The 20,876-nt window shown below is 54.8% G+C and overlaps 1 protein-coding gene across 1 annotated transcript in view; it reads left to right on the top strand.

The window, feature by feature from the left end:
- Positions 1-2,656: 2,656 nt before the first annotated feature.
- The window catches only part of KCNQ3 (potassium voltage-gated channel subfamily Q member 3), a 218,787-nt gene continuing 200,567 nt past the window's right edge, over positions 2,657-20,876 (top strand). Inside the window, exon 1 of the mRNA XM_066379540.1 lies at positions 2,657-3,467. Within this exon, the coding sequence (XP_066235637.1) occupies positions 3,082-3,467 (386 nt within the window). The 5' untranslated portion in view covers positions 2,657-3,081. The remainder of the gene's footprint in view (positions 3,468-20,876) is intronic.

Raw genomic sequence — 20,876 nt, 5'->3', positions numbered from 1 at the left:
CGTGAGGCTCTTTAGAGTTCTGTCAAAATGTTTTTGTCACCGTGTTAAGTTGCAGTGAGTATGAAAACTTCCTCAAACAGACTTTCACGATGGTAAAAAGACAAGAACAAAAACTCACACGATGCTTCCTCGGGCCGCCAGGCATTACGTGAGGGGGTTTGCGTTCTGCAATGATTTCTTTATTGTTCATTCTTGTTGTGAGTGCTGGAAGCCTATTAGGTCATGAGCATCCTTCTAAGCTTCAGGGATAGGCTGCTAAGGCCCTACTCTTGTTTAGTGAGAAAACAGGTGATTCGCAAACAAAATGAAAATATGGCCCTGGTCAGAGAGCTTGGCTGGTCACAGCATCCTTCTGAAGCGCAGACGTGGCTGGTTTGATCCCTGTCAGGGCCCATACAGGAACAGAACAATGTACCTCTCTCTCTCTCTCTCTCTCTCCCTTTCTCTCTAAAAAAATAATAAATAAAAATTTTTTTCAAAGCAAATATGATAAATATAATGAACAAGTAAAGCAGGAATGGATTACGGAGAAAGGACTTTAGAAAAGATGCCCAAATATGAAGGCAGACTTGCGCCTCGGGAGTGGGGTTGGGCTGGGACAGGAGGTGCGCCCGCGCCCCCGGGGTCCTGCGGCTGACCCACGCGGGATGTATGTGCTGGTGGGTTGGGGGGCTAAAAATGTTCTGGAGTGGGCTTTGGGGGGCCCTGCTTCTGCCGGGGGCTTTTCAAACCCAGCTGATCCCCTCTCTCTGGGCTACAGCTCTCTTCTGGAGTTTGTACTGACTCATCGGGCTACAACTCATGGCTGATCATTCATCCGTTCATAAATGTTTACGGGTTCCTACTGTGCGTGGAGCACTGTGCTACATATTTTATGTAATCTTCACAAAGGCCAGCCAGCGTCCCACTGCCCAATGAACAACCGCTCTCCATTGGGTTGTCCTTATTAAACTCTCATACCAGAGTCACTTTCTGAGCAAGCTATTCTATTGCATCAGGCAATTTCTTTGGGGGCCAGTACGACCCTGTTTTAATGATTTCAGCCTTGCAGTGTAGTTTGACCCTCTTCTTTAAACTCTCTCCTTCTTGGTTCTGAACTTGCTGGGGTTCTCCCCTCTGACAGTCCTTCACACAGGACTCCTCTGACACCTCTACCCACCACAGGCACACACACTTCCTTTTCTCCTCCCCTCCTCCGCCCCTTCTCTCTCCTCCTTCCTCCCCTCTCCTTCCCTCGCCTAGTTTACCCTCCTTGGCCAACTCCTTCAGGCCAATCCGGAGCTGGCATTCCAAGGCAGACCTTCTGATCACTCCAGTGTGCTAAGGATAGATTCTTGGCTTGGCCTGGCTCAGGGCCCCTCCCCTCCATCCAAGCCAGCAGGCAGAAGGGGAGGGAGTGGGAAGTAAGGGAGGCCCCTGCACTGCAGGAATGGAGGGTGACTCTCAGACACCTTGGCGGTGACAGCAGGAGGGAGGCGGAGTTAGGTTCCAAGTACAAGGCCCTCACTGTCTCTGCCTGTGGTGTACCAGATCCAGCCCCCTCCGGCCGAACTGTGGCCCCTTGTTCCTCTGCTCTCCGCTGTTCCGTCCTGTGCACTTACATCCTGCCACCAGGATGGCTTTTCTGGACATTGTCATCCTTGACCCAGCTTGTCTCGTTCAGGTCTCACCGCAGCAACGAGGCCTTCTTAGGACAGGCCTAGTATAAAGAAGCTCCCACTTCCAGCACAACACCTGATTGTTTCCTGACAGCATTTACCAATAGTGGCAACTACACAGTTTACCGTTGTTTTTCCGTTACTGTCTTCATCCCCTCACTAGAATGCAAGCTTCATGAGCACAGGGACCACCGGTGGCCTGCTCAGGGAACAATGGCCCTCTTGGTAGAAGCTCACTCCCCTGGGTTTAGCAATTGTTTCTATGAATGAGAATAGAAACTCAGGCAAGAGGTTGAATGACTGGCCTAGAGCACAAGTTAGGATGAAGCAAGAAACTAGGTAGGATTCGGTTCCCTGCTCTTCCTCTCTCTCCAGCCCTCTGTTCTCCCACGCGGGTGGCGGTGCTGCTATTCAAGGGCTGAGGAAGGTGGGCCTGCACTGTCCACCAGAATCATGAACCAGGAAACAGAGGGAATTGGGGGCCACGTTGCTACCACGGAGCAGAGGCTTCGCGGTGCTCTCGGCCTTGGCCAACCCAGCAACTTGAGCTTTGCTTGGAAGCCCAGAAGGCGGGTTGGGAAGTGACTAGAAAACGTCAAGCTGCAGTGACCAGAAGTCAGAGAGGGAGACCCCCCTCCTCCCCTTTGCCTCTTCCCCTTCCACCTGACGCCGGCCCGGGGAAAGCCCAACGCCCACGGAAGCGCGGGGAGACCCTCGCCGCTGCGTGAGCCACGGGCCTAGGCGATCCCCGGCCCGCAAGGCGCCCAGGGGTAGGGGCTGCGGGGAGGGGCGGGGCGCCGTGGGGCGGGACAATGCGGCCCCACCCCGCGAGGGAGGGAGGAAGGGAGGTGGCGAGCGCGCAGCCCCCGGCGCTCGCTAGCTAGCTCGCTCGCTGACGGCTGCTGGTGCGGGGCTGAGGCTGGAGCAGGCGGGAGGGGTGCGGTGGGAGCGCGGAGGAGGGAGGAGGTGGCGGCGGCGGCGGCGCGTGTGGCGGTTGGGCGGCTGGCACTGGGCTTGTAAATAAACTGCGATGCTGTCTCAGGCTCGCCGGCCCGGGTGCCGCCGCCGCCGCCGCCGCCCGGGAGCGCCAGTGCCAGGCTCCCGCCGCCGCGCGCCCTAGCGCCTCCGCGCCCGCCTTGCGCGCCCTCGCCCGCTCCGCGCAGCTCCCCCGCCCGCGCCCCCGGGGTCCTGCGGCTGACCCACGCGGGATGTGACCCCCTTTCCCCCCGCCCGGCCGCCCCTGCTCCCCGGGGGGGCCGCCTTTGCCTGCTTTCGGGGCGGTGGGTGGGGAGGGGCGCGCGGATCATGGCATTGGAGTTCCCGGGCTTGCAGCCGCCGCCGCCGCCTAGTCCACGCACCCCGAGCGCCCCTTCTTCCCGGAGCAGCAGCGGAGAAGGCGAAGCGGCCGGCGGGGGCGAGGCAGATGGGGCTCAAGGCGCGCAGGGCGGCGGGGGCGGCTGGCAGCGGCGACGACGGGGGCGGCGGAGGCGGCGGGGCCGCTAACCCGGCGGGAGGGGACGCAGCAGCGGCCGGCGACGAGGAGCGGAAAGTGGGGTCGGCGCCCGGCGAGGTGGAGCAAGTCACCTTGGCGCTTGGGGCCGGAGCCGACAAAGACGGGACCCTGCTGCTGGAGGGAGGCGGCCGCGACGAGGGGCTGCGCAGGACCCCACAGGGCATCGGGCTCCTGGCCAAGACTCCCCTGAGCCGCCCTGTGAAAAGGAACAACGCCAAGTACAGGCGCATCCAAACTTTGATCTACGACGCCCTGGAGAGACCGCGGGGCTGGGCGCTGCTCTACCACGCGCTCGTGTGAGTACCTGACGTGCGGGGCGCCCCTTGGCGGCGGCGCAGGTTGGGGTTCGGGGTGGAGGCTGGAGCTGAAGACGGCTCTGAGGCTTTAAAATTAATGGGAGACCAGCCTGCCCTCAGTGCGTGTGTCTTTGCTGGGTAGGTCTGTGTATATGTGAACCACTCCCTGGGTGTTGGACCCCAGGGCTTGAAAGATCCAAGCGTGGTTCCTCAGACATTTTGGAGATTGGATTGGCATGCCGGTGTGCGCGCGGGTGCGCATTTATGGCACCTTCTCCAGATGCTGGTATCAGAGCTTAAAAAATTATGCCCCACTACCACCACCAATAAATGAACAGAGTAAAGCGGATCCTCCCTTGGGCGCTGTGTTTCTGTTTGGGGAGGGTCGCTTCTCTTGGGATCGCTATTGAGTTTGCTTGATACATCCTGGAGTTGGGGATGGGAGTTGCCCACTGTGTGTGTGTGTGTGTGTGTGTGTGTGTGTGTGTGTGTGTGTGTGTGTATTTTGCTTGTGCTACCCTTCTTAGGACTGCATCGTGGTATAGAAAAGATACTGGTGTTGCTCTGATTGGGGGGACTTGGACAGGTCAAAATGCAGATCTTTGGGGTTTGGGGGGGAAGTTGATGAGCGAGAGGAAGAGAGAGTGTGTATCTCAGGCTATAAGCTTAGACCCAGAGGCTTGGCTTTACCAGCGCCAGGAGGCGAGGGCCCCGTGGGCTAATTTTTCTAACCATCTCCACTGAGACACCCTCGGCCTCAACTGCTGCCCTTTCTCTTGCTTTGGCTGGGCAGGAACACAGGGGATGTGAAGGGGCCTGGGCTGGAGGTTCGCCCCCCCTCCCCCGGGCACCCTTCCCCTAGAAGTCTCCCTGCTAGTCAGGATGGAACTGTGTGGCCAGGGGAAGATGGAACTCCCCTCTGCACCCACTTCAGTCTAGGTAGAAAATCCTCCTGCGTTTGGGGAGATGGAGAGGATGGTAGTGGTGGCTCTTCACTGGGGAGGGGAGATCAGGGCTGGCAGCTTACACCTCAGGGCTGGCAGGGCACTTAGTTACCCCTTGCCTCCTGTCTGTGGCATAGCCTTCCCAATGACTGCTTCTTAAGAGGCTGGACCTTACCAGGGTTTGGGTGGAGAACTGGCCATGACCTTGACCGCTTTTGTGCTTTGGATATTCCTCTCCGCCCTCCTCCTTGGCTGGTGGGGCCAGAGGGAGTTCAGGAAGCCTTGGAGTTACACTACCTGCCAACCTTTCTTGGTTAGAATGCTTTTCCAGATTCGGCCACCAGGTGGGGTCGTCTGCACAGAACCTCTCAGTTGGCAACAGGTTTCTTCAGAGCGGTTCCTGGAGCTGGCGAGGGGGGGTGCCTCCTGGAAACGGAAGCACTAGCAGGAGGGAGGGGGCGGCCAGCCTGGAACATGGATTTGGGGTGGGCCGTCCCTTGGCCTGCTCATGTATTTGCAGGTGTTAGTGGTGGAGAGAAGGGTTAGCAGTTGTGGCTTTTCCATTTGCTTTCTTCAGGTGGTAAAAAGGGATTAAAAATGCATTCACCTGCCTGCCCCTAGCCCGGGGGTGAAGTTAATACTGGAATATGTGGTAACAAAAAAGGCACAAAAGTTTATTGAGCGCACACAAAGATACACAGACTGACATGTTCTTTTGCGCACAAAGGGGGTTCAGTTAGTTTGGCTGACTTCTGAACCTGGGGTCCCACTGGAGCTTGGGGGCTTAGTCTTTCTTCCACCTTTTCCGGCCAGCACCCTGCCTTGCCTGGCCTGGCGTGGTCTAGTCTGGGGAAGAGAGAGCTGAGGCCTGTGCCTGCCAGGGCCTCGCTGACCCTGCCCTAGCATTGTCTCATCACCCGGAAGCAGGTTTGAGAATGCCAAAACTTGTAGCCTCGGTTTCCCCAGGAAGAGTCAGGAAAACCTCAGACTATGGGAGTTTGAAGAGTTGAATACCTAGCCAGGTACTTTTAAATGATCGCCATGGACCTGTGAGGTGGGAATTACTGTCTACTCTTTGTTGATGAGGATATGAAGACTTCCAGAGATTAAAAAAACCCCACTTGTCCAAGATCCCACAGCTAATGTTTCTGGGGCTCTTATCCGAATGCAGTGGGGCAGCTCTGTTTCCGGGCTTGGGTCCTCGTGCTGACCCTCTGCCAGCAATGGCAGGACTCTGGGTAGTTCACTGGGTGTCACTGGGTGTCCCCGACCCCATTGTGAACGCAGAGCTCTTAGTAATGCCTCTGAACCCCCTTCCCAGCTCCCAGATGGCAAATGGCTAGAAATGGAATTTCGAATCAAAACAGGGACTGGTCAGAATTAGGGACATGTGGGGTGAGCTGGGAGGGTGGCGGCGGCAGTATGGATGCTGCTGATTCAGATTGTGCGGGAAAGCCCGTGTTGGGTTGGGGTTGAGCTCCTGATGTTCAGTATACCTAGTGGATGCATTTTGTTCATCCTTCTTCCAGCTCGGGAGGAAGCCCAGTCAAGCGAACAAAATTGAACCTTTCATTGATGATTCAGAATTTTGCAAGGCACTGAAATTCGTGCTTTGAACCATCCATTATGCTGTTCTGGGCTATGGCTAATGGTGTAAGGGGCCAGGAAATTGGACTGACCATGGTTCACAGTCTAGACCAGTGGTACTCAACCTGGTCCCTACCGCCCACTAGGGGGCATTCCAGCTTTCATGGTGGGTGGGAGTGGAGCAACCAAAGTATAAATAAAAAGATAGATTTAACTATAGTAAGTTGTTTTATAAAGATTTATTCTGCCAAACTTAGCGAAAATCCGACATAAAGTACTTGGTAAGTAATTATTATTATATGCTTTAACTTGCTGTAACTTTGCTTTATAAATTTTATAAAGTAAAGTTACTTCCCTACTTTATAAATCACCATTACTGTGGAACCGGTGGGTAGATAGAAAATGTTACTACTAACAGAGAGATACAAAAGCGGGCGGTAGGTATAAAAAGGTTGACTACCCCTGCTCTAGACCATGTTTTTTTTTGTTGTTGTTGTTGTTTTTATGGGCCAGACCCATGAGATACAATTTTCCTTTTCCCTATCCTAAAGGTAAAATATAGCCAATGTGGAAATCAGTGTTCCCCGCACCTTGACAATGTGCCCTTTGCCTTAAGTGCCCCTCTCCTACTTTGTCCGGGCTACCGATTCGGCCAGCTCTGGTGTCGCCTCCTCTGGGAGACGCTTCTCCCTGGTTCTCCAGAGGAGCTGGAACTGCCCCCTCTCTGCAGCGTCTCCAGCCATAGGACTGCCCGTCGCGTTGGATGGGGCTGCCTGCTCAGCTTTCCCAAGGGACTGAGAGCTGCTGGAGTGGAGGGGCTGTGTTGTTCTTTAGCGTCCTCAGCCCCTAGCGGGCTGCGAAGCCCAGGACAGGTACTCAGTGAGCGCCTATTGAATGGATGAGCGAAAGAAGGCTCGGATTCGCTAAGGCTGTGTTCTGTACAGCTCTCCTATTATCACAACCACCACCACAATACTAAGTAGCCAAGGTCAGCATTGTAGGATTGTAATGGTAAGAATGGCTCTCAGAAGCCTTAAAAAGGGACTTTGGATAGGGGATAACAAGAGAGAGACCATGCTCTGAGCTCTCTAGGGCTGATGGCTCCCCTGTTCTTGTGGCCTTATGGGCTGTAAAGGATTCTGATGTTGCGGAAACCGTGCCGGACGTGGAGCTCACGTCTGGCCTCGCCTTATTTACGTCTGTGACTTGGCATGAGCCAGCCTGGGGATAACCTGTAGTTGGGGATGATAACACATCCCTGGCACAAGGTGGTGTTTAGACTTAAGGAAAATAATGTATATGAATGGAATTATCCCAGCATCAGGCACTCTGTATTCATTAGTTGATTTTTTTTTTTATTTTTTTTTTTGCATTTTCTTTTGCATTTTTCTGAAGCTGGAAACAGGGAGAGACAGTCAGACAGACTCCCGCATGCGCCCGACCGGGATCCACCCGGCACGCCCACCATGGGGCGACGCTCTGCCCACCAGGGGGCGATGCTCTGCCCATCCTGGGCGTCGCCATGTTGCGACCAGAGCCACTCCAGCGCCTGAGGCAGAGGCCACAGAGCCATCCCCAGCGCCCGGGCCATCTTTGCTCCAATGGAGCCTTGGCTGCGGGAGGGGAAGAGAGAGACAGAGAGGAAAGCGCAGCGGAGGGGTGGAGAAGCAAATGGGCGCTTCTCCTGTGTGCCCTGGCCGGGAATCGAACCCTGGTCCTCCGCACGCTAGGCCAACGCTCTACCTCTACCGCTGAGCCAACCGGCCAGGGCTCATTAGTTGATTTTGAATCGGGGTCACCTTAAGTCATACACTCTGGCCAGTGGTCAGATGTCGCTTCCTTTTGGCATTGTCGCTGGAATTGGCGTTGCATAAGCTTCCCGCTGCCCTGCCCACCTCTCCACCGCTAGCTGGGTGTGACCGCTAGCTGGGTGTGACCAATCACTCCCCTCTTGACAGACGAAGGGGAAACAATCACAAGCAATGCCCACAGGTTGTCTTTTCATTTTGTTACAACCGCATGTTTTACAAGGGGAACTCAAACCACACTCAAGAGCAAGAAAACAATCTGATTTTCGGAAAGGGTAAAGAGCCTAAATAGACACTTTTTGAAGGTCAACAGGTACATGAAAAGATGCTAACAATATATACAAATGGTCAACAGGTCCATGAAAAGATGCTAACTAATCGTCAGGGAGATGCGAATTAAAATCACATGGAGATATCACTTCACACCGCTTAGAATGGCTCTTATGAAAAAGACAAGAGATAAGTGTTGCAAAGATGTGGAGAAAGAGGAGCCCGGGGCAATGTCCGCAGTTGTAAACGGGGTGCAGCCATTATGGAAAACAGTATTGGTTGAGCTGCACGCACTTTCTTTTCATAAATAAAATTATTTTTCAGTTACAGTTGACATACAATGTTATATTAGTTCCAGATGTATGATACAACATAGTGATTAGACATTTATATAACTTATAAAGTGATTACGCTCGTCATAAGGGTATCATCAATAAGTCAACAAGCAGTAAGCGCTGGCGAAGGTGTGGAGAAAAGGGAACCCCTGTGCACTGTTGGGGGGAATGCAGACTGGGGCCGCCGCTGTGGAGAGCAGTATGAGGAGCCTCAAAAAATTAAAAATAAAACTGCCTATGACTCAGGAATTCCACTTCTGGTTATTTATCTGAAGAATTCCAAAACACTAATTCAGAAAGACACATGCACCCCTGTGTTCACTGCAGCGTTATTTATTTATTTTTTTTCCATTTTTCTGAAGCTGGAAACAGGGAGAGACAGTCAGACAGACTCCCGCATGCGCCCGACCGGGATCCACCCGGCACGCCCACCATGGGGCGACGCTCTGCCCACCAGGGGACTGCAGCGTTATTGACGGTAGGCAAGATATAGAAACAGCCCGCATGCCCATCGCTAGACAGCTGGAGGAAGAGGATGCAGCGCGTACATCCAATGAGCAGGCTTTCTTAGACTCGTGGATTCTCTGCAGACCTTGTTTCCAGGTTGCTCTCTGCCTTGGCCTTTGTCCAGGTAATGACAGTCATACAGTAGAAGGGTGAATCCGTTTCGAGGTCACACATGCCGAGTCCAGGGGCCTGCCGTGTGCCAGGCCAGTGGTGGACATAAGCCATAATTCTTTGAAACAGCTAACTTGCGGCAGCCTCGCAAATGCAGGGATAGAGTGCCCGTGAGGAAGCCAGGTTGGCAGGCAGGGGAAGGCCCGTAAGCCTCCTGTGTTGCGTTAAGGGAAAAGATTCGGAGATGACAAGACTGAAGTGAACACCAAGGTCCGGGACACCTCTGGTTTTGCAGGTGTCATGGGAGGCAGATCAGACCGCCCCCCCCCCCCTGACTGTTGCCATGGGAGACATAGAGGAGTCTGCTTGAGATGTCTTCTCGAGAAAGCAAGTTGGGCTGTAACTCGGGAACCTGACGGCTCCTTGCAGGTAGTTTACTAGTGAGTCAGAGTCAACACGCAGTCGGCCCACCTGCTCGCCCGCGGAGTATCCCCCGAGTAGCTCTGCTTGGCTCCTTTCTGTGGGCTCCTGTCGATGATGAAGAAGATCTCAGGGCTGAGATCTCTGTTTCCTCCTCTCCTTTTCACCCTTCAAGAGACAAAATCATTTGGGCCCCGTAAGACGGTTGCGGTTGAGTTGGGGCATCTAATACCGCATATCAGTGATGAACAAGGTTTTTACATTACTTCATAGTTTATTGTACCCCCCCCCCTGCACCTTTGGGCAGTGTCACCAGGGTACCTGCTCTGTGTGCCTGAGTGACAATAGCTGTCACAGCAGCTCCCTTCTTACAAATCACCAGGTCTGCTTTGCCTGAGCCCATGTTGTATCGGAGAACAGGCAGCCTGTTCGTAGAGCCTCGAAGGGCATCGACCCCTTCGATTCTCTGCAAACTTGTCATAGCAGCGTAAGTCCATTTCCACCCTCTGGATGTCTCCTGAGGGGGACAGGGTGAAATATTATCCAGCGTGACTTGGAAACACCGAGCAGGGGAGCATGCCTATCCGGCCGCGCCGTCCGTACTAATGGAAAATCACTTAGCACTATCGCGCGCGGCATCTCCCTCTCCTGCCCTTTCCCGACAGCCCAGCTTCTGCGTTCTCCCGCCCACCTGTGTTGGTGACAGAGGCTGCTTTCTGTAGTGATGTCAGTCCCAAAAGTGAAACGGGCAGGCCGGAGCCGTCAGCCAGTCCCCTCAGACTGATCAGCCGACGGACACTTACCAGCGCCTTGTGGGACTGTGACGGGCCCGGTGCTGAGAGTCACCTGGGACCGTCAGCGCTGGACGGAGCTGTGGAGAGGAGGAAACCGAGGCCCAGGGCAGTGAGGAACAGAGGGAGGATGCAAACTCACGTCGTCCTCTCCCCGGCCGGTCCGTTCAGCCACGCCGGCTTCCCCGCGTGGTCCAGCCACTCCGGCCCAGCGAGAGAACTCTGGGTTGCGCCGATCAGGATCGGCCTCACAGGAACAGAAGAAGGAGGAAGGCCAGGTGCGGGCTGATCAGGCGTCCGTACACGGCTCCAGCTGGCCTCTTGTCAGGGAGGGCTTCTCTTCCTGCTGAAATTCCCAGGGCCCAGACCCCCTCTTCCCTACCCCTCACCCCCAATCCAGTCCTCTGCTCTAAGAGCCTTACAACGTGATCTCTGATCTCTACTGAGCTCGACACTGAGTTGGGCCATTCAAAACCTTTAATAATAGTGATAACAAATGTTTGTATCCATTGTATAATGTCACCATCTGTTCCATTTATGGAAGCCTGACTTCTTTTCTCTCTTTTTGTCTATTTTTGAAATTTTCCATTGACTGGGGGGTGGGGGGAGGATAAAGAGGGAGAGAGAAGCATCAACCCATTCTACCTCGTTCCATTTAGTTGTGTGCTCATTGCTTGCCTTTCCTACGTGCCCTGGTGGGGGATCAAACCCACCACCTCAGTGCACCGAGTCGACTCTGTGCACTGAGCTACCCGACCGGGGCCTGGACTTACTGTCATGAATCACAATGACCGACACGTATAGTCATTTTCCCTGTGCCGTGTTGGGCTGAGTACAGGTTCTCCTGAGGTTTTCCTGAGCGCTGTGCTGATTGGCTCTGCCGTCTCTAACGCGTCCTTTCTCTTCTGAGGGCCTCAGTTTCTCATCTGACAAATGGCGCTGGTACTTCCTGCCTCGCGGGTTGTTGACAGAATTGAAGGAGGTGACTCTGACAAGTGCTCAGTGGGGTGCTGGCCTGGGACATTAGTCTGTGTCCCTCGAGAAGCCCCCTGAGGTACGGGAGCGCCGCGCTCACGGCGTACGTGTAACACAGGGTTGCTCAGACTTGTTTTTATCATCCCCTCCTTGGTGGAGTCTTTGTAGACATTTTTCCCTTTAATGGCCTCCTCTCGTGACAGTTTAATACCCCGATATCCTGTTATCTCTGGGCTTGTCATATAAAAAGAGTAAGATGACCCCTCCCCACCCCGAGAACCGATGATTCCCCTTGGAGGCCGTAGCACCCCCAATGAGGATGCAGGATGGAGGGGGCGACTCCAGGGAAAGCTGGAGAAAGAAGTGAAATTAGTGAAACTGGGGGATGTGGGGGGGTGGATAAGACAGGGAAAGGAATGTAGGCCGTAAGGCTGCGTCATCGGGCAGGTCACCAGGGCACGCTGCTGAAGCTCAGTCCCCCTGAGGAAGCCGGACGGGCTGTGTAGAACTCCATGGGTCCCTTGGTTCTGGGCTGCTCCCCTGGGACTTCCTCTCGGAGACAAAATGTGGGGTGTTGGCCACGGGTGATTTGTCCATGAAAGGCCACCTTGGCAGGTGCAGGAGCGGGTGCTGAGGAGGTCTGAGAAGGCACCAGTGGCGTGGCTGCACACGGTCAGGTTCGTACGTGGAGGCGGCATTCTGGCTGGAGGTTCCCACATGTTTCTGCATTTTCTCCGTGGTTCTTAAGTAAAGGAAGTCTCCTGGCCTCGGGCCCCCGGTAATTCTGTGGAGCTTTCTCCCCTCATTAATCTTTCATTTAGGATCGTCATTCAGGGGAAAAAAAAATCTGAATTGAAAGTATTTGTAAATAGGTCGATTCACTGTCTGGTACCTAACGATGGCTCATCTTTGGAGCTCTTTGATGTGCCAGGATATGGGAGAGTTCTCAAAGGCACCCTGCAACGTGGCCATCGTCTGCATGGTCCTGCGGGGTAAGGAGCCCCATCCTTATGGAAACCGGGGTGCACTCACATCTTACCAGTTCTCACCAAATCAGAAAGGAGAGTTGTTTTAAATAAGCATGGAGAATTTCAGTCCTGCGGACACTCTCATCCTGGGTGGCTTTTGTGATACTTTCAAAAAGAATAAAGAATCGTACTCATTTATAATGTGTGCGAAACATTAGCATTTTCAAAACAAGATTCGAATAGCTATTCCAGCTGCTCGTACAAACACGTCATTGGTTGGGGACATGGCAGGGCCTCGGTTGTGAGGTGTGGAGCCCTGACTTCCAACTTTTGCTTCCTGCCGGGTTCCTGGGGACCTAATAAACTTTCACCTTCCGGATTCTGGAACGTAAAAAGGAAAGCTGTGACTTTCTTCTTGAATTCTTCTTTGGGGCTATGATTTTAGCACCTTATTTGGCTGGGAAGAAATCTCATGGGAAATTATTAAATACTTTAGGTTTAGTGTGCACGTCTCCAGATATCTGTTGGTCAAATTCACGAGGCGATCATTCAGCAGACATGGATTTCCTGCCTCCCAGGCGCCAGGCTTTGGGCTAGGAAGAGGGGATCCAGGGATGAATAAGCCCGTTTCTGCCCTTGGGGCTCTCCAGGTTGAGCAGGTACATGCATCAGCACAGCGGTGCCATGATACTCTCTTCTGTACACAGTAGATCCTCAGAGGACGTCCTTTCCTTACAGTGTCGATGAGATGCGGTGGGAGCTTAACTCTTGTTTACGTGAATCAGCCTGTGGTAAAATTGGTTTCCTTATATATATGTTGTTTCGCCACAGTTCCAAGGACCTATTTAAGATGTTTCATGAGGACTTCCTGTGTATAGGCAGTCTACTGAGGGTTCAAGTGAAGTTGTCAACACTGTTGAAATGAATCAGGGAAGTTGGCCATCAGAAGTAGATTTCATCACATGTACAGGGTTAAAGTCTGTTTCTTCCGGCATTTTCTCAGGTATAAACTGTGACTGTGACTGATGTATTCCCGCACGAGAGGAAATGGGCTGGGGTCTATGGAAGGGGCAGTGGGATCGGGAAGCCGAGAGCTGGGCGAGCCTCGAGTCGAGCCGCTTGAAGAGGCTGAGGCCTGGTTTCCTGGCTGTCCCGTTAGTAAGTGCACACGCTTGTTCTCTGTCGTCCGGAGTCCAGTGTGACGCCTGGCACAACCGCCAGACCGAACGGGGGCTCTGGCTCTGCAGAAAGGAGAAAGGTGGAAGAGTGGCTTCTGGGGTGACACCCAACGCGCCTGCCATGTCGTGGCCACCAGGACCCCATCGCAGAGTCCGGGAGGGAGGAGTGACATCTCCCCATCTTCTCTCCCTGTCAAGTCAGTCCCCGGGCCCTGCTGGGATGGCCGCCAGGCCCGACCCCCTGAGGAGAGGGCTTCTGAGCTGTGTGCTCATGCCTTTCCCAGCCAGAGTGGTTGAGGGAGTGAGACCGGGTTCTGGAAGTCCTGGACACCCTGAGGGGCCCTGCCCTTTGGGATGTCCCAAGCAGCCTGCTGAGCCATAAAGAAGAGACTGGACCTTCCCTACTATGTGTGGTCAAAGGTACTGCCATGAACTCCAGTGGGTTGTTGGAGGTGGGGTGGCTCCAGGTAGCCTTGGGAGAGTTCCCCTTGGGTGGCCCTGCTCCTGATTCACTGTGCACCTGGACCAAGCTCACTGGACCGGAGTGGTCCTAATGGAATGAATGGCCCCGGACCAGGAGGCAGGATAGCAGGACTCTTGACTTGGGCCCTTTGACATCACTTATGGAGGGTTCACCACAAAGTAAGCAGGGACAGATTAGACACGGTTCCTGTCTTCAAAGACGCCGCTGTCCAGATGGGAGGCAGATATGCATGTGACTGCACAGGGAGGCAGCCCACATAGTCATGATGTGGGCTCTGCTGTCAGACTGGGCAATAATCCCCTGTTTTGGCACCTGTGTGAGCTCTAGCAAGTTGCTTAACCTTCCTGGGCCTCAAATTCTTCATTAATAAAATGGGATCGTATGGCTGGCCCCTCAGACCACTGTGACCACAGAATGGCCTAATGGCTGTAAAGCAGTGGATCCCATACTGTTGATGGGAATGGTAACGATAACAAATTACTCTCATGCAAAAGGCTGTAAGTCCAAGTACAACTGTGGGTTGGTTCTGAGATAAGACTGGCAGGCTTCCTGGAGGAGGCAGCTTTTGAATTGGGCATAAAAAGATATAGTGATATCAGGGTCAAGGTTAGGGCTGAAGGTAGAAGGAGTAGCTTTGGCAAAGCCTTGGAAGTGAGCAGTGCAGCAGGTGAGTGAGGTGTGGCCATTACCAGTGACTGAAGGTGGAGGTTCTTTGGGTGGGTGGGTGGGTTCTTTGGGTGGTAGCTGAGTGGTGAGAGATGTAGCTGGAGGGGTCAGACCTTCTTAAACTATGGAATTGCCATGCAACGTTGTATAAGAAGCCCCCATGTCTCTGTGCCTTTCCTTCCCTGAAAAACCAAGTAGCTGGATACTTTTTTAGGGCTTCTCAGTGAAGAAGCTCTTTGTGTTCGGGGTGGGACAGTTGCTCATTGGGCAGGAATGTCACGCAGTTTGCAGGATTTTCAGCTTGCCGGGCCCTGCCTACAGGATGCCACTGGAGCCGGTGAGTTGTGATGAACTAGACCACTCCCAGGATTTTCCAAAGGTTCTGATGGGGCGGCCGTAGCCTCTGACGGCCGTGACTCTGGCTGATGTCTCTGCCTCCGATTCCCAGCGTCGGTGACGAGTTAAAGCACCGACACGAATGTAGGGGCTGGAAGATTGATGAACCTTGTGGGATTAGCCTAACCTGCTCTTTGAGCTGAAAGTTTGGCTCCGGTAAAACACCCACATACATCATTTCAAAAGTTGGGGAGAATGGAAGTTACTGAAAAACAAATCACATGCAGTTCAGGTGCTTGCGTGTGCACACAGGCGCGCGCACACACCTCTCAATCCCTAAGCCCCAGTGTTTGAAACGTTAATTAGTGTCGCTGCATGAAACAAATTAAGCTGGGGACCTTGTTGCTTCCATCTGGAAAAAAACAACACTAGAAAATGCTGACTTCGGCAGAGGCAGAGCAGGGCCCTCGTTCCTGGGATGTCGCCAGCACGCAGACCCGCCCCAGCTGCGGAGCTCGCTGTCCCAGGAGCCTGGGCCCCTTGGCTGGATGGAGAGGTGGTTTGTGGATGAAAACGTGGCTCGTGTTTCAGATGAGGAAGGTCTGTTGGCATGGGGACTCTCAGCTCGCTTGCAGGTGTGTGAATCCCAGCTTGAGACCTCAAGCCAGCTGTACTCCTCTGGGTCTCTGTTTCCTCATCTAAAAACAGGGCTCTTGCCTGACCAGGCAATGGCACAGTGGATAGAGCATCAGCCTGGGATACAGAAGACGCAGGTTCAAAACCCTGAGGTCTCTGACTTGCGTGTGGGCTCATCCGGCTTGAGCCAGGGCTCACCAACTTGAGTGCGGGGTCGCCGGCTTGAGCCCAAAGGTTGCTGGTTTGAAGCCCAAGGTCGCTGGCTTGAACAAGGGGTCACTGGCTCAGCTTTAGCCCCTCAGTCAAGGCACATATGAGAAATCAATCAATGAACAACTAAAGTCCCACAAGAAAGAATTGATGCTTCTCATCTCTCTCTCCCTTCCTGCCTGTCTGTCCCTATGTGTCTCTCTGTCTGTCTCTCTTGCTAAAACAATAATAAATCAATAAAAATAGGGCTATTCATCATACCCACCTCCTGTGTGAACATGAGGCAGTGGAGGCTCAGAGAGGTTAGGTGGCTGCCCAGGGGCACCCAGCTGCTAGGCTGTGCAGCTGCAGGGAAGCTCAGATGGGCCTGAGTACAAGCCCTTGCCTCCCCTCCCGGTCCTTTCCTGGGCCTCGCTTCCTGAGCTGCGGCCCACCTGGCACCCCGACTCAGCCTTCAGTAGGCTCTGCCTTGTCAGGCTTGCTGTGAGTATCCCAGCCAGATCGTGGCTCCGTCGCAGGCAGGAGCCGTGCACGGTGTTTTCCTATAATCCACAGAGCCAGGCAGGAGGCTGGGCACGGAGTCCGTGTTTAACAAACACTGTGGACTAATATCCTTGGCCCTGTAGCATCCATGCCAAGTTCCAACAAAACCCACGGGCACCGAAAGCCGCTGCTGGCACGCTGAGTGTGGCTGACTTCCGTGGGGACTTGGCGGCCACCGAGGAAGGTTCTGGGCTCTGGTTGGCCCAGGTCAGATCCATGGCCATTTTCTCACAACCGTCCCGGCCAGCCAGCAGATTTTAGCCAGAGGCTGTTGCGTGTGGACTCTGGCCCAGGCGTTACGCTGGTGGCTGTCTGTGCTCAGGGATGGACATGAGCAGATCGATGGGAGTTGACCTGTGGTGGTCCAGCTTTCTGGAAAGGTGGGAGGAGCAGGTTGCAGGAGAACCAGGAAGGGGCTGGCTGGCTTCTGAGCCTGGAGTCTGGGGGCTCCGTCAGCCTTGCAGGGGCCTCTCGGGAGTGCAGCCCCCTGGCGTTGAGCCTCAGGCTCTGTTGTAAGAAGAGCAGAGGATTCAAAGGTCTCTGTGTCATGGTCTCTGGCCTCACGGAGCCCTTCTAATGGCTGTAGGCAGCCCAGCGTCTCTGGCCTCATCTCCTGCAATACCCTACCTTCTCTTCCCCTTTTTGCTCACCTGCACCCGGTCCCCACCTGGCCGGCAATGTGCCCTTTTCCAGTTTGTATTAGACCAGGTACCCACAGCTCCAAGCCCCTGGGTGGCTGTCTGTTAACCTTGGCACAAACCCCTGTCTCTTTGCTAAGACTCATAGGCCGGAGGACTCTGTCCCTGGCCCCCACCACCTCTCCTGGGCTGTCCGCAGTCCCAGCTTACTGCAGCCTTGCTCAGAGCACACTGGGTCCTACCTCCCTTGGGTTAGGGCCTCGGCTCTTAAGTTTTCTCTGCTTGAAACGCTGTCCCTCAACTTGTATAAAGTGGCTTTTAAAATTTCCGGTGGGGCCTTCCAAGTCAGACTTCACTGTTTTTATATCCTTCAGAACACCCTGTCACCTGACCTGTGGTAGCACAGTGGATAAAGTGTCGACCTGGAACACTGAGGTCGCTGGTTCAAAACCCTGGGCTTGCCCAGTCAACGCACATATGGGAGTTGATGCTTCCTGCTCCTTCCCCCTTCTCTCTCTCTCTCTCTCTCTCTCATCTCTAAGAAATGAATAAATAAAATCTTAGAAAAAAAAACACCCTTCATAAGCTGTAATAAGCATAAGCTCAAAGTTATGTTTATTTGTTTCTCTTCACTAAATTGTGAGCTCCAGGTGACCAAGGGCTACGTCAAGTTCACTGGGTTGTCCCACTCCTGGCTTGGGGTCTTTCCACAGTGTGTGTGTGTTTGTTGACTGACACAATGGCGTAGGCCCTAGTAGACAGACTGTCTAGGGGAGGGTGAGCAGGACAGCCAGAGGACAGCCTAATACTGCTGTCCTGTTTGATAGATGGAGGTGCATCTTGGCTGGAGGGAGGAAGTGAGGAGGGCTGTGAGCCTCACTTCCCGATATCGCAGGTCCTGTGCTGGGGGTGGGACTGCCTGTCCGTGCTTTCCTGGGGCGGTGCAGGAGGCAGTGGTAGAAGAACAGCAGGACCACCTGCTGATGAGCACTAGAGCTTGGTACCAGTCGGGCTTGATTGCAGGGGGATGACTGGCTTGGAAGGAAGGGCGTTGACTCATCTTTGCTGGAAGTTCTCTGCGACAGGGATAAAACAGCCCTTGGATGGGATAGTGTACAGCCTTAAAAAGGAAGGAAATTCTGACACATGCTACGACATGGATAAGCTTTGGACATGTCATGCCGAGTGAAATAAGCCGGGTGCAGAAGGGCATATATTGTATGGCTCCACTTTTATGACCACTTTGCGGGGCCTGAAATCAAAGGCAAAACCCTGTGAGGCCGAGGGGGAGCACCCTGTTCACCGGCTTGGGGGGAGGCAGCCGGGAAGCCAGCGTGAGCCGAGGACGGGGAGCCGTGAGGACGGGGAGCCGGATGTGGCCGGGAAGCCAGCGTGAGCCGAGGACGGGGAGCCGGACGTGGCCGGGAAGCCGGCGTGATCCGAGGACGGGGAGCCGTGAGGATGGGGAGCTGGATGTGGCTGGGAAGCCGGACGTGGCCGGGGAGCCGGTGTGAGCCAAGGACGGGGAGCCGGATGTGGCCGGGAAGCCAGCGTGAGCCGAGGACGGGGAGCCGGACGTGGCCGGGAAGCCGGCGTGAGCCGAGGACGGGGAGCCGGATGTGGCCGCGTAGACCACAGCGGACAGTTTAGTCTGACGGTGGGGCCGCTGGGTTTCCCAGGAGGGGTGTGTTCAGATTGGATGTCTTTGCTGTTGGGCGGGGACGGGATGGGGGTGCCGGGATATGTGTGCTGGCGAGCTGTTCCAAGATGGCGGCTGCAGCTCCGAATGGGGCTGTTTCTTAGGCTCCTGCTTTGGGCTGGGAGGTGCGCATGGCTCTCTAACCCATCGAATCTCTGCAGCAGCTTTGCTACACTGCATCGCACTATCCCCACGTTGCAGTTGAGCAAGCATGCTCAGAGAGGTCCAGTGTTTTGCTCAGGGTCCCAGAGGCGGATACAGCCAGGAATAGCCAGCCCCACAGCCTGAGCTTTCCCCACTGTGCCCGTGGCCACACACTTCCCTCTCCAACCAGCAAGGCCCCCCCCCCCCCCACTCTCTCACACATTCTCTCTCTCTCTCTCTCTCTCTCTCTCTCTCTCTCTCTCTCTCTCTCTGCAGCCTTCAGGAGCCTTCAGGGCCAGGGTTGACATTTGTGTTCAAGATGACTTCCTTCCTGCTCACAATAAATGTCAAACCTAATGATGAAAGTGACTCAGCACAAAATAGAGTTTGGGGTGAGGGCAAAGAAAGAGCTGTGTAGAAACATTTGCAGATGGATTAAAAATTCGAGTCCACCAGCTTATGCCAGCATACTTGGAAGTTTGGGAAGTATTTTTAGACCACGAAATCCAAATGGCACAGACCGTGGGTTGGGAAGATGGGAATGTGAAGATTAGTTTGCTCGCTGTGACCAGAGGTGGCTTTGCTGGGTTTCTCCTTAGCTAGAAAATAGTATCCTAAAGGCAGACTCTTCCTCCTTTTACATTTATTTTTATTTTTATTTTTCTCCTTTCACATCAGCGGACCCAGAGCTCAGCAACCTGCTCTTGGAAGCTGCTGGAGAGACCTCCGTGCTGTTTGGCATTTAAATCCTCTTGGCATTTTTTAGGCTGGTGAAGGCAGCCCCACTTGAGCCAACTGAGGCATGCCAGGGCCTGGGCCCCAGGGCGATCCAGAGCGGGACGATGGAGGAGTGCGGCTTGGCCCCGAGCCAGGAGCTAGAGGGCACCCCGACACGAGTCGGCCTCTCTGCAGACTCTCCCCCACGTGGGGGGTCCGTGGTCACCCACAGCATCTGAGCTTTAGACACTCTCTCTGGCTTCCCATTCATCTCTATGGGAATGTCCTCAGTCCCTGGGGAGGGCCTGACCTGGCTTCTTCGGTCCTCACATGAGGGACTCGGGTGCCACACTGCTGAATGCCCCTTTCCAACCTGTGTCCTTAGGGGTAAGGACCGTGTGACAGCTACTTGCACACAGGGAAGAGAGTCATTCCCCACCCCACCCCCACCCCCACCCCCCAAAAGGCAGGAGTGCTTTTGAAAACCTTCGACAGTAGAAACTGGCATGTATTGAGCATTTCTGTGTCACCGGGCACTTTCCCACATACTCCACCTGTGTGAACTCTTTAAATCCTCGCCACGGGTGCACGGGGTGGTGCCATTTAACGGGAAATAAAAAAAGGATTTGGGGCCCTGTGGGGTTATGGGGATGACAAAAGAGATGGCACTTCCTTGTCAGCAGCTTAAAGTCATGGCCGGCGTGTCTCACTTCCTCAGTGCTCACTTCCATCCCTTCAGTAGGTTTTTCCTCGTTTTCACTTGGATTGAAGGAATGTGCATGATATTCAAGCCCCCACATCATACTGGCAGGTTTGAAAGGGAAAGCCACAGCCCTGCCCCATAGGGTCATCCTGATCCCCCTCAGAGGGGGCGCCCGTCTGCCCTGAGCCCCGCCCCCGGAGGGGACACCTGTCTGCCCTGAGCCCCGCTCCCGGAGGGGACACCTGTCTGCCCTGAGCCCCGCCCTCCGAGGGGGCGCCCGTCTGCCCTGAGCCCCGCCCCCAGAGGGGGCGCCCGTCTGCCCTGAGCCCCACTCCGGAGGGGACACCTGTCTGCCCTGAGCCCCGCCCCCAGAGGGGGCACCCATCTGCCCTGAGCCCCGCTCCCGGAGGGGACACCTGTCTGCCCTGAGCCCCGCCCCCGGAGGGGACACCTGTCTGCCCTGAGCCCCGCCCTCCGAGGGGGCGCCCGTCTGCCCTGAGCCCCGCCCCCGGAGGGGACACCTGTCTGTCCTGAGCCCCGCTCCGGAGGGGGCACCTGTCGTCTGCCCTGATCCCCACTCCCGGAGGGGACACCTGTCTGTCCTGAGCCCCACTCCCGGAGGGGGCGCCCGTCTGCCCTGAGCCCCACTCCCGGAGGGGGCACCTGTCTGCCCTGAGCCCCGCTCCCGGAGGGGGCGCCCGTCTGCCCTGATCCCCACTCCCAGAGGGGACACCTGTCT

This window comes from Saccopteryx leptura, chromosome 3, assembly GCF_036850995.1.
Source record: "Saccopteryx leptura isolate mSacLep1 chromosome 3, mSacLep1_pri_phased_curated, whole genome shotgun sequence".
Taxonomy (NCBI): Eukaryota; Metazoa; Chordata; class Mammalia; order Chiroptera; family Emballonuridae; genus Saccopteryx; species Saccopteryx leptura.
Note: the sequence above shows the minus strand (reverse complement) of the source record. Positions and strands in the feature narration are given on the sequence as shown.